The sequence below is a fragment of the Pongo pygmaeus genome, chromosome 16, assembly GCF_028885625.2.
Source record: "Pongo pygmaeus isolate AG05252 chromosome 16, NHGRI_mPonPyg2-v2.0_pri, whole genome shotgun sequence".
In the NCBI taxonomy this organism is placed as follows: domain Eukaryota; kingdom Metazoa; phylum Chordata; class Mammalia; order Primates; family Hominidae; genus Pongo; species Pongo pygmaeus.
In genome coordinates this window covers 38127667-38146280 of record NC_072389.2, presented here as the reverse complement: position 1 = coordinate 38146280, position 18614 = coordinate 38127667, and the positions used below count along the sequence as shown (strand labels likewise).

The 18614-nt window shown below is 38.6% G+C and overlaps 1 protein-coding gene across 2 annotated transcripts in view; it reads left to right on the top strand.

Moving 5' to 3' along the window:
* Positions 1-18614, top strand: part of FMN1 (formin 1) — a 442344-nt gene that overhangs the window by 89409 nt on the left and 334321 nt on the right. The window contains exon 4 of one of the 2 annotated variants that reach the window (XM_054450470.2): positions 16545-16720. The exons of the other annotated variant lie outside the window; for it this stretch is intronic. Coding sequence (XP_054306445.1) covers positions 16545-16720 — 176 coding nt within the window. The remainder of the gene's footprint in view (positions 1-16544; positions 16721-18614) is intronic. 2 annotated transcript variants of the gene reach the window in all.

Genomic DNA, 18614 nt, shown 5'->3' with positions numbered 1-18614 from the left:
GAGTCTTCTGCTAACTTATCCCCTAGATTCCTCTGATACCCCACCAAATCCCCTACAATCCTATTTCTTTTTAATAGGGTAAATTATACTAGCTATTAATTGTAACCCCTACCCTTTTATTGTCTGTTTTATTTTTTTCTTGACAGGAGGATCTCAAAGTGGCCCAAGGAAAGTCTTTGTTTCTAATTCTGAGGGATGACTCCTGCTCCCCAGTTCTGACCAGTGGGCACATAGCTCCATTTAGTAATGGAACATCCAGAGCACAGAGAGCACCTGTCTTAGAATCATTACAGCCAGGAGAAAAAAAAATGTTTAATATTAACCCTTTGGTTGCTCATCCCCTCTTTGAAGACAGTGAGAAAGATTGCGTCAGGCCAGAGCACGTGCTGTGTAGTGAGACAGCTCCACAGTTTGCAAAGTGCCACATCCCAGGGCATCTCCACCACCTCTCTAAGAGCTCTTGGAGAGGGTCATTCTATCTTTTGCTTATTGCTTATCACAGAAATCACCACCAATTAGATTCAGCGTTTTGCTTTCTCTTTTGGTGGTGCAAATAGTAAGACTCAAATTAGCATTGTTTTTAACATAGAAATGATATATTTTAATTTCTGCAAAGAAAGTAGTGTCAAATCGCTTTAGTAAAGTAATACCTTTACAAATTTATGTCAAATTATCTCATTTTTCCTTTAGTCTTTTTTCTTTTTCAGTTAATTCATTACAATCCTTGGCTCCATGGAAAATTACAAAACTATTTTAGAATTACATTAGGTGAAGACATTGCTTCAGGAATACATATGTATTACTAGCTTCCCTAGTAATTTTATTTTCATTTCCTTTAGCTGATTCAGTTCTCAGTGGCTGGAGCTATGTCTTAGGTTCATCTCATGTTTCAGTTGTGCTGAGTGAGTCCTCTGTTGTATCATTTTCCCCAGCCGCATACCAGGGTTGTTGTGGCTTTCAAACTTCCTGCATCTCTATCATTAATACATATAATTGTCATTTCAAATAAAAAGAAAATAAATTATTTGGTGCTTCTATTCCTTAGCAACAAGTCACTGTTGTGACTCATTTTAAATTATAAATTGTGAAAATTTGGCAAGAAAGTCCACTTACATATTTATAAGTAAAATTTAAGCCCAAAGTAAAAACATGACTCCTCAAATACTTGTCAGCACCATACAGTTCAGTCTAATGCTCTTTGTTGTTTTGAAGCCATTATTGACAAATTTGTGCATCTTACCATTTCTTACCAATGTGAGTCTCAAAAGTTTCTATTTTGTCATTTGGTGAAGTCATTTTAGAGAATGTTTATTATGCACTTGACTGTATTGATAAAGCTTTTTCAGCTGACAAATATATGATGAACTCAATTTTATTCTTAGTATAGATTTTGTTCACTTTAAGGATCAGTTCCTTCCTGAAAATTTTGTCGATGAAGTTAATTTTCTTTTAGTAAATTGATTTTTCTACTGACTTGCATTTTAAATTGGAGCTGTATTTTCTGGTAGGATTATGCCCCCAAGGCATGGTAAAATCACATTTGAAATTACCTCAGGGGGAAGAAAAGGGCGATTTTCAGATAGTGATAAGATGCTAAAAACAAGTTCCTAAATTAAAGATGATTTGGGTTAATTTTAAGCTTGAACAAATAGATTCAAGGTGTAATAGAATAGAAACCATGATAACTTTGCTGAACAAAACATTCTGAAAAGACCCTGACTCCTCAAATACTCTTCTACATGACAAAATGAAGCTCATTTTGGTGGATTAGGGTTTTTGTTTTTCTCCTCTGGTATATTTTAGTTTGAAGGGAGGATGAGAAACAACATTTCAAATATTTCACAATGGATAAAATTTGAGAATGCATTTGTTGAACCATTCATTGGAACTCGAAAGTGAATCCTTTGGAGAAATGGAGCTCTGTCTCATTCTACCTTTTTGCCTTCTACAGGATCTAATTCAGCACTGAGCAGAGAGTAATACTTCTAACAGCCAGTGTTTATGTACTGCTTATAGGTGCCAGGCACTGCTCTGAGTGCATTGTATATATTAACTCTTTAATCTTTACAGTGACTCCAGAAGGTGAGAACTATTATTTTCCCCTTTCACAAGGAGACTGGGACATAGGGAGGTTAAATAAATTGCCAAGGTCTCTTGGCTAGTAAGAGGTTGGGGCTGAGATTTAAACCAAAACTGTTTTGCTGTAGAATCCATGCTAAGTTCAATAGTAAGTGTTCATTCAGACTGATAAAAAAGAGTAGATCTTATCACCTGAAAAACCTGGATGTTCTGAACATAAAACTGTTCATGTAATGTATATTCAACAAATATTATTGTATTCAACAAATACTGTATTCACCAAATATTATTATATATCTGCTAAACACAGGCACTGACTGTGTCAGATGCTGGAGTGCCTGGTACTGGAGAAGACAAGTAAGGTTCTGTCCCATTAAGCCTTTTCCTGGATCCTAAAAACAAATAAAAAATAAAGACATTCTATGGAGGAAAAATTAGATTGCCATGAAAATAACCACTGGAGACATCTATTTTAAACAGGAATATCAGAGAAGGCCTAATTAGTTCCATGGTTTGAAAATTTGCCAAAAGTACATTTCTTTATACTGAATTACCCATATGAGAGTTTTATTATAAATTTTCATCTTGTGGAAATGAAATAAAACCAATGTCAGTCAATGTTGCCATAATCTGTCTCCCAACTTTAGGAGGTTTATGAAAGGATTAAAAAGCGGAAAGACATCATTTCCTTTGTGTTTGCTCATGGGTTGTATATACCTCACGAGGCAAACTCCATGGGCTTTTCCTGCCATTGTGGTCTCCATAATACCCAATATCATTTAAATTTATGGTGGAATCTTTCCTTGTCAAGAAGAGAGAGAAGACAGGGATAATGAGGGAGAGAGGAAAAGAAGAAAGAATGAGGAAGGATGGAGAGAAGAAATCTGGTCATTTAGGGGTGACTTAAGACTGGATTCACCTTCTACCTGATGGAATACTAGCTTCCATTTACTTAAATTTAGATTTATGAGAATAATCTAGCTTTGGAGTTTGAAAGAAAACTTTTATCTCCCTGCTCCCCAGTGTTTTACTCCTCTGCTTACATCCCTTCCCTCCCTAGCACATCTCATTTCAATGATAGCTCCTTCTTTCATTGAAAATTAAGGGGGAAATTATGTCTTTGAATTTGAGTATGAATGCTTCTGGAACTTGCTCAGTAATACTTACAAAGACACAGGTCCTGATATAGGGGAAAACCTCTGAAGACTCAGCTTTATGGTAAAGCAGATACACATAAAATAAATTAGCACATAACAGAGTGTAACATGCTGGAGTATCATACATGTACAAAGTACCCCCAAAAGAATAGAAAAGGGGAGATCAACTTAGTCTGGAAGACACAAGTAAACTTGGTAGAGGAATTGAAATTTAAGGAGGGTCCTGAAGGATGGGTAGCACTTGTCTTTCAGATACCGGTATACAGTCAGTCCAAATAAAGTGAATAGACAAGGAAGGATACTATGAGGAATGGAAAGCAGCCCAGTACAGCTGGAAGCCGGGATACATACGTGGGGTTATAGATGGGGATTCGGAAGAATATGTGAAAGCCAAGCATAAATGGTCTCCCTATCCAACCAAAGAATTTGGGTTCTATTCTGTATTCAACAAGAAGTTGTTGAAGGTCTATGAGAAGGGAAATGTCATAATCATAGGACCGATGGGATAGGATTTAAAACAATAACATAAAGTCTCATGTTGTTAGATCTCATGCTGCCAAAGAATGGCAGGTAAAAATAGCTGTATTTTTGGTTTAAAATAGAATTTATTTTGTGCTTCAGACTGGGATTTGAGTTAGGGGGCAGGGATTACCATGAAGAATTACAGCAAGCTTGTCCAACTCCTGTCCCAGGGTGGCTTTGAATGTGACTCAATACAAATTTGTAAACTTTGCTTAAAACATTTTTTGCCATTTTTTTTTCTTAAGCTCATCAGCTATTGTTAGTGTTAGTGTATCTTATGTGTGGCTAAAGACAATTCTTCCAATGTGGCCCAGGGAAGCCAAGAGATTAGACACCCCTGCATTACAGGATTATGTAGATAAGTATAGTTTGAAACTAGAATACCATTAACTGAATTTACCAAATTGCCAACCTTCTCCGGTATACTCAACTTGCACATCTTGAAATAATACATCATTGGCAGATAGTCAGTGCCAGATTTGGCTCAATATGCAGCTTCAATTTACAGATGATTTTCAATGTCTTATCATCCTTTGGTGGTTAAGGCTTGTTCAAATCCATTTTCTACCTTTTTACTTGTTTTTATTGTTTTCTGATTATAAAATTAATAGTTGCTTCATTTTCTAAATTAAGTTTAGAAAGTCCATTGAAAAAACGGTAGAAAGTACAGAAAAATATAAAGAAGAAACTTGTTGCTAACATTTTGATCTCTTTTCTTTTACATATTAAAATCAGGGTAAAAATTGTATTTCTTACTTGATGTCATATTGTGAACTTTTTCTTATGTATTACATATTCTTTGGAAACATGATTTTAAATAATTACATAATATTCCACAGTAATGACTATATCACAATCGTTGGTGTTTTGTTTCTCACTTTTTTCTGTCATAGATTATATTTTGGTGGATACCTTGTATATTTGTAATAGATCTCAAATAACAACGATGATTATTCTTTATCATTAGCTTCCATTTACTTAAATTCACAGAAGGATAGATGCACACAAGTGGATTTTTATTGGTTAAAGGATATGAATATGTTTAATATTTTGGAACAGGGGTTGGAAAACTTTTTCTGTAAAACCAAATAGTAAATATTTTTGACTTTGTGGGCCGTTAAGATCTCTGTTGCTGCCGCTGCTTCTCTTCCTTTTTCCCTCTCCCCATCTTGACCCCTCCCCTCTTCCTTGCTTTCCTCCTTTAAAAATGTAAAAATGTACAAAACAGGCAGTAGGCTGCATTTGGCCTTTGGGCCATAGGTATCAACCCCCGTTTCAGATATCTATTGCCAAATATCTTTTCAAAGTTGTAGACCGATTTACTCCTTTACCAGAAACCTTTTGAGTGTATTTGTTTCACAATAGCTTCCCTGTATTATCTTAATATTGCTATGAGGACATTTATTTATTGAGGCATTCATATACTATATCATTTTTCCAAATGTGCAGTTTTATATTTCCTACCATTTTTTTTTAACTGTGAAAGTTTAAGACTCTAGGCTCAGTTCAAAATATTCTATTCTACCAAAAACATTCATTTCATTAGGCACTAAAACTAAATAAATGTGTCTCTAATGTATAAGAAACTAAAATGGCCAAGCACTCTCAGCTTCCTGTTTAGTGGAACGATGGCTGAGTTCCCTACTGGAAGCATTCCTCTTTTGGACACGAAGACCTCCAAACCCACCAAGCCCAAAGTTGCAATGACAGGAAGCAAAAGTTCTGCAAATAATTTATTAGGTATAATAGTAAAAAGGGCCAGTCTCACCTCTTCTTTTGAGTCCCACACCTGTGTATTCTGGGAGAAAGACGTGCTGGAGAAATTGCAGAGATTTATGCTACCTCAAAGCTTGGAAAAATGCAGAAATGGTAACTCATACCATATTCCCACTTAAATTCCTTTTTGTTTAGTGAGAAAACTAGATGACTTTTAGAGAATGACTGGATTATTGGAAACATAAATTAAATGGGGATGCCAATTGCAGGTGCTGTTTCAGATATGGTATCCCTACCAAATATATCAACACAGCTCCTTAAATCTAATACACATTTATTGATCTACAAATGCTTTACTTTAATATCAATCAATTCATCCTGGAAAGAATGGCACTGTACCATCATTGCCTTCTTTTAGGGTTATGACTATTTTCCTGTTCTCTCTCATGATACATTCTGAAAGGAGTTTGCTCATCTTGATAGCTCACAAAAGATTATACTGGCCCATCACATTGCTGCTATTATTCTAATTGGGCATGGTGAGCATCATGTAGCAATCACCCTAGATGCCTTAGTGATACATACAGAAGTGCTAGAAGGTAGGAAATAAACATGATTCCTGATGCCAGTTATTGTATCAGTCAGAGTCCTGACACACAGTACATTCGAAAGAGTTTATTTATTGATTGATTGACTTATTTATTTGAGACAGGGTCTCAGTCTGCCACCCAGGTTGAAGTGCAACGGCACGATTTTGCCTCACTGCAGCCTCGACCTTCCAGGCTCAAGCAGTCCTCCCACCTCAGCCTCCAGAGTAGCTGAGTCTACAGGTGTGCGCCACCCCACCTGGCTAATTTTTTGTAGATTGGGTTATATTTTTTTGTAGATGGAGTTTTGTAGATGGGGTTTCACCATGTTGCCCAGGCTGGTAGGCTAGTCTTGAACTCCTGGGCTCAAGCGATCCACCAGCCTTGGCTTCCCAAAGTGTTGGGATTACAGGCATGAGCCACCATGCCTGGGCTATTCAAGAGAGTTCAAAATGAAAATAACTTAATGAAGAGATTGTGTCCAGATTGAAGGACCCCACAAAACAAGCATAGGCTTGTGAGCTTCCAAGAAACTAGCAACAGCAGAAAGCCCTTACCAACCTTAGGCCTGAAGGGGAAAGGGAGGAGAGAGTATTACAGGAACCTGGCAAGAACTCTAGAGGCAGGGAAAAGGGCCATGTAGTAAGAGCTTGGTGGTAGAAGAAAGTAGCCATCTCCAAAATCCTGATTCAGTAGGTATGCAGTGACACAACCTCATTCTCCTGTTACTCTTTCACTTGCTCTTTATCTTTATGTTTGAAATTCTCCTTTGGTGTCTCATAATCATTCGTTGTCTACCTGCATGAGGTTTGGGGACTAAAAAGCTAATTGAAAGCCCGGAGTGCCTGTGTAAGAATACTGGATTTGAACATCACTGTAGGGTGATCAGGCCTGGCTATTGATTGAGGAACCTCCTGTGTCAGTGTCTCCCGGTTCTTTCTCTTGAGCTGGTCATGTTTCTCTCAGAATAATGTTGTAGTGTGTGCCGAGTTTTAGAGAATACAAGTGTTCTGGAAGCCTAGGGAGGGCGAGGTGGGAGCTCAGGCCTTAGCATTCAGCATTCAGGAAGCATGTGGTCAGTGAATCTATTTTGCTGTGAGTTAATCATGCATCAGTTATGCCTGACATCTCCCCGAGTCCGGAGGAGAAATGCCATCAGCCATATTGGGGGAGGACAGTCACTCAGTATGAAGTAAGGCTATCAGTTTCTCTCTGATTATTGAATTAGCTGTGTTCCAAATATTTTCTGATTTCCTTTGTGATTCTTCTTTGACCTATGAGTTATTTTGAAGTGTATGGTCTCATTTCCAAGTTTTTGGGATTTTCCAAATAATTTTCTGTTATCAGTACCTAATTTAATTCCATTGTAGCCAGTGAATATATTTCATATGATTTTGATCCTTTTAAATTTATTGAGACTTGTTTTGTGGCCCAGTGTGCAATCTATTTTGATAAATTCCATATGTACTTGCAAAAATACATATTCTACAGTTATCGAATGGAGTGTGTTATAAATATGAGGTAAAATTGATGGATAATGTTTAGTTTTTCTATATCCCTACTGATTTTCTGTCAAGCTGTTATAATTACTAAGAAAGGAATATTGATGTCTCCAAATATAATTGTCTATTTATGTAATTATTTCAGTTCTGATAGTTTTGCTTCATGTATTATGAAGTTCTGTTATTAATGCTAGGTACAAATAATGAAAACGTAGGCATGTTATGTCTTTTTGATGAAGTGACTCTTTTATCATTATGGAAGTTCTCTCTTTATCCCTCTCTCTTTATCCCTCTGTCTGCCCTCCTCCCCACTATTTTTCCCTGAGGTGGTTTCAGTACTTTAAAGTTATCATTCCACTGTCTTTTGGGCTGCATGTTGTGAGAAGTCTAGTAATTCTTTAGTTTTCTATACATAATATTTTTTCCCCGTTCGCTTTTATATTTCTCTTTTTATCACTGATTTTCCAGTTTATTTATTGTAGTTTTCTTTGTATTTATCTTGCTGGGGAGTCATTGAGCTACTGTGATCTGTGGGTTAATAATTTTCTTCAAATTTGGAAAATTGAAGCCAATACTTCTTACTTCTTGAAGTATTTTCCTGCTCCTTTTAGCCCATCTCTTTCTTTTTTTTTTTTTTTTTTTAAGACAGGGTCTCACTGTGTCATCCAGGCTATAGTGCAGTGGTGTGATCTTGGCTCACTGCAGCCTCAACCTCCCAGGCTCAAGTGACAAGTGATCCTCCCACCTTAGCCTCCCAAGTAGCTGGGACCACAGGCACAGGCCACCAGGCCTGGCTGATTTTTGTATTTCTTTTAGTAGAGATGGGGTTTCGCCATGTCACCAAGGCTGGTCTTGAACTCCTGAGCTTAAGTGATCCACCCATCTCGGCCTCCCAAAGTGCTGGGATTACAGGCATGAGCCACTGTGCCCAGCTACCTACGCTTTCTACTGAGAGGTGATTTCTGGACTGAAAACAATTACCAGAGCCCCAGTGACCTATGGGACATTATCAACCAGTCTGAAGTATGTGTAAATAAAAACGGGGCGGTGAGGCGAGTTGGCTCACGCTTGTAATCCCAGCACTTTGGAAAGCCAAGGCTGGCGGATTGCTTTAGCCTAGGGGTTCGATACTAGCCTGGGCAACATGGTAAAACCAAAATCCGAAGATACAAAAATAAATAGCTGGGCATGGTGGTGCATGTGGTATCAGCTACTTGGGAGGCTGAGGTGGGAAGATCACTTGTCACTTGAGCCCGGGAGGTCGAGGCTGCAGTGATCCAGGATCGCACCACAGCACTCCAGCCTAGATGATATAGTGAGACCCTGTCTTAAAAAAAAAAAAAAAAAGTAGATTTATTGGGAGAGAAAGTGATAAATCCGGTGCTGGAGTAAAGTGCAGGACTCCTCAGTACTAATAACTGGTGGAAGAAGGGAGATAGGAAAACTCTGGTGCCTAAGACACGCAGGCAAAAGGTGGCGATTTACGATTCTGGATGTGTTATAGAGGCCATTTCTTAGCAGCTCTGATGAAGAGTTCGTCACTTTAATTCCAAATCATTGGGCAATCAAGGTAATATCCAAACTTTTCTGGTTAGAAGGGCAAAGGTTATTGACAGATGACTAGACCAGCCTTATTGGCTCTAGTGCTGGCAACCATACTGTGTAAAGATAATTGTTAGACCAAACACCTGGGATGGAGCTAAGGCTAAGATGGGAACTAAGTAGATTGTACAGCTGTTTTTCTCAGAATTCTATATCACAAAAACTTTTGTCTCAGCCATCACGGATCAGCTTGTTTCTTCCTTTTGATGATAGGAATGAAATAAAGAATGCCCTTTCATTCTCACTATGTTGCAAGGACACTCAGAGCCATATTGTATTCTCAGTCTCTTAATTGTATTGTGTATGCTCAATCACATTTAATAATGGTAAATGTGCCTTCTCTTTTTTTTTTGCATTTATCTTGTTATGTATATTCCTTTCTGTGAGTTTCCTAGGATCATTTCTTTTTGGAAAGGAAGTTTTAAAAAAATCATTTATTATATATTTCATAATCCAGGGCTTAGTGTTTTGTAATTTTTTCTCTACTTTACTTCCTTAGCTATTAAGACAACCAGTAATTATATCATATGTCTTCAAGAGTTGGATTTCCCCCTGGTGCAACCATCCTCATAATTATTGGCATAGTGTGACATAAAAGGGAAAATGTTATTCAGATTTACTTACAATGAATGCCATATGACTTTTTTTATATTCTTATTCTTCAGTAATATTTTTGGGGCCAGGCACAATGACTTATGCCTGTAATCGCAACACTTTGAGAGGCCAAGGTGGTAGGATCACTTGAGGCAACACAGCAAGAGCCTATCTCTACAAAAAAAATTAAAAACTAGCCTTGTGTGGCGGTGCACACCTATTGTCCCAGCTACTTGGGAGGCCGAGGCAGGAGGATTGCTGAGCACAGGAGGCCAAGGCTACAGTGAGTTGTAATCATGCCACTGCACTCTGGCCTGGGTGACACAGTGAGACTCCATCTCAAAAATATATATACATGTTTTTTGTTAACAAGCAAGTATATTCTTTCTTTTTTCTTTTTGTTTTTTTTGAGACAGTGTTACTCTGTTGCCCAGGCTGGAGTGTAGTGGCACAATCTCAGCTCACTGCAACCTCTGCCTCCGGGGTTCAAGCAATTCTTGTGCCTCAGCCTTCCAAGTAGCTGGGATTACAGGCACCTCCCACCACACCCAGCTACTTTTTGTATTTTCAGTAGAGATGGGGTTTTGCCATGTTGGCCAGGCTGGTCTCAAACTCCTGACCTCAAGTGATCTGCCCACCTCAGCCTCCCAAAGTGCTGGAATTATAGGAGTGGGCCACTGCACCCGGTCATATTCTTTATAACCAAACGTACTAAAATTTTTTGATTACTTACCTGAGAGTAGACAGAGGCTTTTAATGTCTCAGTGAATCCTACAACCTCCTAAATTTGTTCTTTCCTTGATCTTTTCTGCATCAAACCTTACCTAGGTGCTCTATCCATTGTTAGCATCGTTTGTGTCCCTGTTTTTCAAGTGTTAAAATATCCAGTGTAACTGTGGCCACAAATAAGTTTCCTAGACTGAGTAATATACATCCCTCAGCTAGTATTCTTCACAAGAGAAAACCATGGAAGGAGGTTAATACAATACTCATAAGAGATACTTATAGTCTTCCTTAAAATACTATTTTACTTAAAGCCATGACTATAAATAGTTCCATTCATGGCTCTAGGCTCCTATGTTTGACTTTCTGGGAAGGAGTATCATAGGGCATCTATGAATGACCCTGAGGAGCTGTTGTTTCCAGAGATGATCAGCCACTTACTTGGAGCTGTTGCATTTGATGACTTGAATTCTATTTTTGGAACATGAACAGATTTAGGATCTGCTGCACTACAGTGCAACTGAATTTTTATAAGCTTTACTGTTATTCTCCTTGTCTTCTCTGACCAAAAAAAAAAGCCTTTCACATGACTGTGATGTTGGATATGCCCTCATTGTATATAGATTTCTTTACTTAAAACAGGAAATTACTTGCTTCTCCCATCAAATCTGTCTATCCCCCAGCCCAGGAAAAGTATTTCTGAAAGAAAATAATTGTGAGCCTAGTTCAATATCAGGCATATTCTTATTATCTTCATTTTATTGATGAGGGAAGAAAGACTCAGGGAGTTTTGGTAACTTCACCAAGGTCAAATAATTAGTAAAGGTCACAGCCAGCAATTTAGCCCACATGTTAAAGCCCTGTACCCACGCTCTTAACTTGTTCACGTCTACTTCTCTCTTAGCCCTCAATATTCTCATCTGGAGACTGGCAAAAATATCTTTCTCTAAATAGCATAAAGAACTTAGATTTCAGTTCTGCCTTTGCTGCTAGCTGGGCATGTTGGAAATACTGCAATCTTCATGGGTTTTGGTTCTCTCAACTATAAAATGAGCATGTAGGTGGGGAGATATACAAGATTCCTTCCAACTGTAAATTTGTTTTATTTTATTTGAATTTAAGCATGATTTTAGAAATGCAAACGACATTGCAGTTGCCTGATGGCTATGGATGCTTTCCTCATCAATGCTCAGACTGACAGAGCTTGCTCCCCGCTCTGCTACTTTTTGATTTGCCATCAGCCTTTCTCTGCCTGGCAGCACCTTCCGCCTGTCCATCTTTGCTCATTCATCATTTCTCTCCCCACATACTTCCAGTGAGGAGTTAAGAGGCTGGGGTGGATAGATACCACACCTTCTCAGAATTGTATCTACCTAGCTGGTTTGGTGACATTGTGTCATTTAACACTGCTGAGAATGAAAATGGGGGCAGTTGCATTTAGTGAGCATTGATCTCTAATTGACAGATAACCAGCCATGAGACTCTACTTTTGCCACAGCTCTGTCTTCCTAGATATAGACATAAGTGATTACACACACAGCCACACACCTGCTCCACAAGCACTTAGCAGTGTCACTTTCCATTAGCTGTGCATCTAGATTGCTGTCTTTCTTGCTTGTAAGTACACGTTTGAATAACATAATGGAAGACAACCTGTCTACCGGTACATATCAGTTCTGATATTCACAGCTGAGAAAACTTCACCTCATAGAGTTTATTTTGTGTCAAGTATGATGAATGGCCTTGGGCACTACAGCACAGGAGCTAAAACTCAGGAGAGTTTTAAGCTTAGGGTTTTTGTTTTTTCTCTCCTCTTTTTGGGTGCATAACCACTTCATCATTGCTGTCAAGTGAGGGCTTGGTATGATGGGAGAATTAGAGGAAACAGCCTAAAAGGCACTGTAATTTTGTCCCTTTGGGACTTTTGTACAGATCTGCTGGTTATGTAGTATGTTCACGGACTTCCTTTAGGAAATTGGTGTATTTTTGTATGTATATCCTTTAGACGATTAAAGACAGTATCTGGTAAATAACTTTTTAATAAAATGTAGTTTGTGCATGAATCTTGGTATGAATGAGTAAATGGGTGTGCCATGAGTTTTCACTTGATTTTTCAAATCCTTGCAGTACATCGAATAATTTTTTTCAGTACAAATTACAAAATAAAAACACTGTTGTGTGTAAGCCCTCAGCCGAAAAGGTTTAATGTCTTTAATAATCACAGTGCTTCTAGCGGGAGCAGACATGATAGTGTATGAGGCAACTATTTCAACAAATAGGCCCCAAATCTCAGTGGCTTATAGTAAGTATGTATTGTTTTTACGTACTGGCCTGGGAGTTGGCTAAGGTTCACTCGATTGGGCCCGGGTTTGACTGAGCTTGGCTCCAGGCTTGCAGGACTGTGCCTGGGTCAGACGTTCCACGTCTCATTCGAAGCTCCTGAGGACCATGTTCGTCTCATGGTGAGGGCAGAAGCACAGGGCGGGGCATGAAAACACACTGTGCGTCTTAAGGCCTTGATTGGCACACTGTCACATGGTTTACATTCAGATGGCCAAAGCAAGTCACGTGGCAGGGGAAATATACCAGAAAAGGCCGTGGGTGCGTGATCATATTGCAGGGTGGGAGTGAAACAGTGGGAACAATCATCCAATGTACCCCTGCTAGACAGACTGATTCCGTTTTGGAAAGATGAGCTGTGGACACTGCCTCCTGTTTTAAATGGCATATTATTACCTTTCTATTCTGTCTGCTTCTGTTGTTTTGATAATTGACAGCAAAACCTCAGTCTGATGTTGTAGGTTAGCATCAGGAAGTGCAGCTCATCCTGTGAATGGTTTTGAAAAGCACAGACTTTCAAAGTGGTTCCAAGGTAAGTCACCCTACCTTTACTGTGACTGCTGTACGTTGTATTAACTGTGGTCAGCTGTACAGATAACCTGTGTGTGTGTGTGTGATCGATCAAACTGTTGAAATGTCTTTGAGGAACAAAATAACTAATACTGAGTACACAACAGGTTTGTAGTATGCACGTGAAAGAGAAAGACACATGTTTAAACTGATAAGACTGATTCAGTTTTTCACAAAATATTCTCTAAAGATCTAACACCCCCAAATCTATTTGTGTCAGAAAATTAAATGACAGTTGACTGTTTTGACAGAATATATTTATCTAATTTCAGATGATTTTTTTCTCTTTTTATTAAATTTATTCAGCTTGGAGAGACTAGTTTGGGTATTACCCATTTTAATAAATAAGACGTGCTTTATTTTTGACTAAAAAAAGTTGTTTGTATTGTTAAAACTCTCCACTCCCAAATTATTTCATAAATACATTGTGGTCGTCAGAATGTTGACTTTGTCGTTTGTCCTAACCTACTTTGTCAGACTTTTGAGAATAATGGTTTTATGTTACTTATTTCAGTTTTATGTTACTTATGGTCCTTTTCTGTCCAAATGATTCTTGCCAAAATTATTATGCATCATGGTCTTACCTTGCATGTTTCCTTCATAGGGATATTGTCTGGTTAAACCGTAGGTATTAGAAATTAACTCTTTAAAACTAAAACCATTTCCAGAAAGAAGATAACTTTCACCTTGACATTGTTTTTGCTCTGCATAGTGAGTGAATTGGATTGCACACCTCACCTCATTAATGCAGTATTGGATAGCCACTGCAGGTGTGTGAGGGGTTTGCATGTGTGTTTGCATAAATATGCATGCATGCGTGTTTCATCAAGGACCCCAAATCCTTGTTGTTATGGGAATGTTTCACTCTCTTGTACCTAAATGATGAGCTTACACTCACCAGACAATGTGCCTCTGATGATACAGATGTCTTATCTCAGGTGTTGTACATTGTGTTTTGTGATATATATTATATATATTATGTTTTATATTGTTTTATTATTCTGTGCAAACTTTACCCAAAGCCAGCAGCTACTTCGAAAGAAAAATGAAAGGTGGAGGGATTTAAAATGAGGGATGCGATTAGTAACCAATACATTTTGGAAGATGAGATAGTACAGCGAGAGTATACTGTAAATTTTAAAAGATTTATGCCAAAGGTGAACAGAAATAGTCCAGGAGGAGGATGAGCCATATAAATAGAAGTCAAAGGAGGTCTGAGCTTTAATTTCTTCATCTGTTAAAATATAAGCAGTACTATCTTCCTCAGAGTCAACATGAGCATAAAGCAAAGGTGCTAAGCAGAGTGCCTTCTCCCTGAGGTTCCCTTAGGCGTTAGTTCATTCCTATGTCTTGAGACTAGAAGTGGATCACTCCAGAGCATGTGAGACTCTAAATGAAAGCCCAGAAGACTGTCTATAGACAGTGGGTAGCAAGAGGATTGACTGGAAAGGCACTTTGTTCTAAGGGATCTGGCCCAGATCAAAGAAGAGCCTGGGTGTACTCTTCTAGACAACTGTGTCTGCAGGGGTGAGCATAGACTGGGGAAGCCCTAGACTCTCATTTTTCTCAGTGGCTGCAGAAGGGTGTTTTGTGGACAGCCTGCTAGAGGGCAACTATAGACACATTGTGACCTGCATCATTTTTCGCTTTGAAGTGTGATTGAAGACTAATAAACTAAACAGGCAAACGACAGCCAAACCTTAGCTGTTTTCAAATTTTCTTCCTTCTAAAATGCTACTCTAATATAAGCATGCTATCTCGCAGTTCCTTTTTGAGCTGACTTACTCTCAGAGCTCTAGTTTTGTGTAAGTCAGGTTTCAGCATGGTAGAAGCCATTGGTTGCCTTTGGGTGACTGCCAAATAGACTCTTACAGGGATTATGTGTAATAAACACTCTATCATATATTCAACAGTGATCTCTATTGCAAAATACACTGAGCCTAAACCTTTAACTTCTGCCTAGTTGCTTAAAATTTTGCCAAGGTTGCTTACCAGGAATTAAAAAAGGACTAAGAACTTGAGTGCTATATGAAATATTAGAAGTGATCTAATCTGGTATTTTCCAAACTATGTTCCAGTACAACATTAAGTGGCTTGCAACACGTTTAGCAGGTGTCCCTTTAAATGGATTCTGTGGTCAAAATAAGTTTGGAAAACCCTATTATATAGAATTAGGTTTTCTGTACTAAAGGGCATCCCAAGGTCTTTAATATGCTAACATGGATCATGGTTCTTTAAGAGATACAGTATGTAGCTTTTCTCACACTTATTTGACCGTAAAATCCTTTTGTTAAAGAACACGTATTACCATCTTAAGAATAGAATGTCAGGCAGAGGCCATAGTGTAGTCATTAAAAGCACGGCCCTCTATTGTTTAACTGCCTGGGTTCAAGTCGTAGCTTAACCATTTACTGATTTTATGATTTTGAGCAAATTGCTTAACTTCTTTGTACTTCAGTTTCCCCATTTAAAATGAGAACACTAATGATACCCAACTATATGTTGTCATGAAAATTGAACAGAGCTCAAAACAGTGTCTGGCACATAGTTAATGATTCTCATCCTAGTATTACTTGCCTGCCATTTAGGTTAGAATAAGCTAGACTAACACCTTTCATTCTAGAGATGGCAAAAGCGAATCCCAAATAGGTTTCTCATGCACTACTCACTCATTCAACAAACTGACCAAGTCCAGTATGCACCATGCATAATTATTCTGTTCCCAGAAAAGAAGATGAACAAAGCACAGTTCCTGCCCTGGAAAACACACACATTAGTGACTTGGCTCAGATGACACTGTTGAGGAACTGTAGGAAAGTCAGCAGGCCAGACCTCCTGACTTCTGTCCCCCAGCTCCTCTGATTTCATTCTGAGATAGAATGACCCATGCAACCTGTAAGCAAGAATATGGGGCATAGAGTACAGCCAATAGACTTGAGGGATGAGGGCGTATGTTGTAAATTTTTGTTGGTATGATCTAGAAATTGTCAGGAGAAATACTTTTGAAGGAAAGCAATCTCTTAAAAATATAACTTAGAAAGCAAAGTAAGAGCTAGTATGCAGAAGTCTACGTAGGAGTTCCCCAAATATGGCTTTATTTATTTATTTATTTGGCTGCCATGTCACTGATGGCCTTCTCTGTGTTTGTTTAGGTATCTCCTCTGAGGGCTTTCCCTGGGACGGCTTCAATGAGCAGACACCTAAAGACCTTCCCAACAGAGATGGAGGCGCGTGGGTTCTGGGCTACAGAGCAGGACCAGCCTGTCCATTTTTGCTTCATGAGGAAAGGGAGAAGTCAAACAGGAGCGAATTGTACTTGGATCTCCATGTAAGTAGAAATCTTTGTGATTGTGCTGCGGTTCTTTGTGGTCAACAGAGGCTCATTTAATATGTATTTAATGTAAATTGTGTATATAAAGCTGCATTTAATGTATGGATCTCATTGTTTAAAAAAATCAGTGGGCTGCAGAAAATCAAGATGCATCTTGGTGATCTGAAATTTATACACTAGAAAATAACTAGCAAGTTGTCTGGAAGTGACTGTGTTTGTCATTTAGCTGAGTGTTTTCAGAGCACTCTGTTCATTAGCTTTGCAGCCTAAATCTCTCATTGTGGGAGTACCCACTGGTTGCGAGTCACTTCTTAATATCCTTTTACTAAAAATTTGTCAATAACATATGTAAGCCAACTGATATGCTCTGGATTCTCAAGTGAAATCCAAATACCCTGCCTTCCTTCCATATTCATGAACCTTTCTCTCCAGCTGCTCAAATAACAGGTGACTAGGTTGGCAGAAAATCTGCAGAATATAGGATGATGCATTTAAAAAACATAACCACCTCCTTTCTCTTTTTAAAAGTTTTTGTTCACTTTTAATAACCTCTCTGCAGTTTTTTTAAAATTTCTTTTAATTTTTTTTAATTTCAATAGGTTTTTGGGGAACAGGTGGTGTTTAGTTACATGAATAAGTTCTTTAGTAGGGATTACTGAGATTTTGGTGCACTCATCATGTGAGCAGTGTACACTGTACCCAGTATGTAGTCTTTTATCCTTCGCTTCCCCCAACCCTTTCCCTCAAGTCCCCAAAGTCCATTGTATCATTCTGATACCTTTGCGTCCTCATAGCTTAGCTCCCACTTGTGAATGAGAACATATAATGTTTGGTTTTCCATTCCTGAGTTACTTCACTTAGAATAATAGTCTCCGATTTTACCCAGGTTGCTGCAAATGGCATTATTTCATTCGTTTCTATGGCTGAGCAGTATTCCATGGTATATGTATATATGTGTGCATATATATACGTATATATGTATATACGTATATATATGTGTATATATGTATATACGTATATATATGTGTATATATGTATATGTATATATGTAAATATATACCACATTTTATTTATCCACTCATTGATTGATGGGGATTTGGGCTGGTTCTGTAGTTTTGCAATTGCAAATTGTGCTGCTAATAAACATGCATGTGCAAGTATCTTTTTCGTATGACTTCTTTTCCTCTGGGTAGATACCCAGTAGTTGGATTGCTGCATCAAATGATGGATCTACTTTTAGTTCAAAAAAACATAGCCTTCTCTGTTTTCTTTTTGTTGTTGTTGTTGCTTTGTTTTTTTGAGATGGAGTCTTGCTCTGTTGCTCAGGCTGGAGTGCAGTGGCACGATCTTGGCTCATTGCAACCTCTGCCTCCCGAGTTCAAGCGATCCTCCCACCTCAGCCTCCTGAGAAACTGGGCTTACAGGCGTGAGCCACCAACACCCAGCTAATTTTTGTATTTTTAGTTAGAGATGGGGTTTCATCATGTTGGCCAGGCTGTTCTCGAACTCCTGACCTCAAAATGTTCCCTGCCTCGGCCTCCCAAAGTGCTGGATTACAGGCGTGAGCCACCACATCCAGCTATCTTCTCCTTTCTTATTCATTCTTGTTTTCATTGACACAGAAGTATTGACTCCTCCTTAGAAAGCACTGGGCTGGGGTTCACCTACTTCCACATTTAGATGGCCTGATAGGATTGACCAGATTGTTGTGATTCTCTGCAATCCCTCTTTACCCATCCAGTTTCCTGTCACAGATGAGGTGAGCACCAGAAATCTAAGGAGCACTTTTTCTTTTTTTAGCCATTAACTTTAATGCCTATTGACAATCTTGTGATCTCCAGCTCTTTACTTTCAGACCTGGAACCGTGTGTTTGTTGACGAGGGTGGGTTA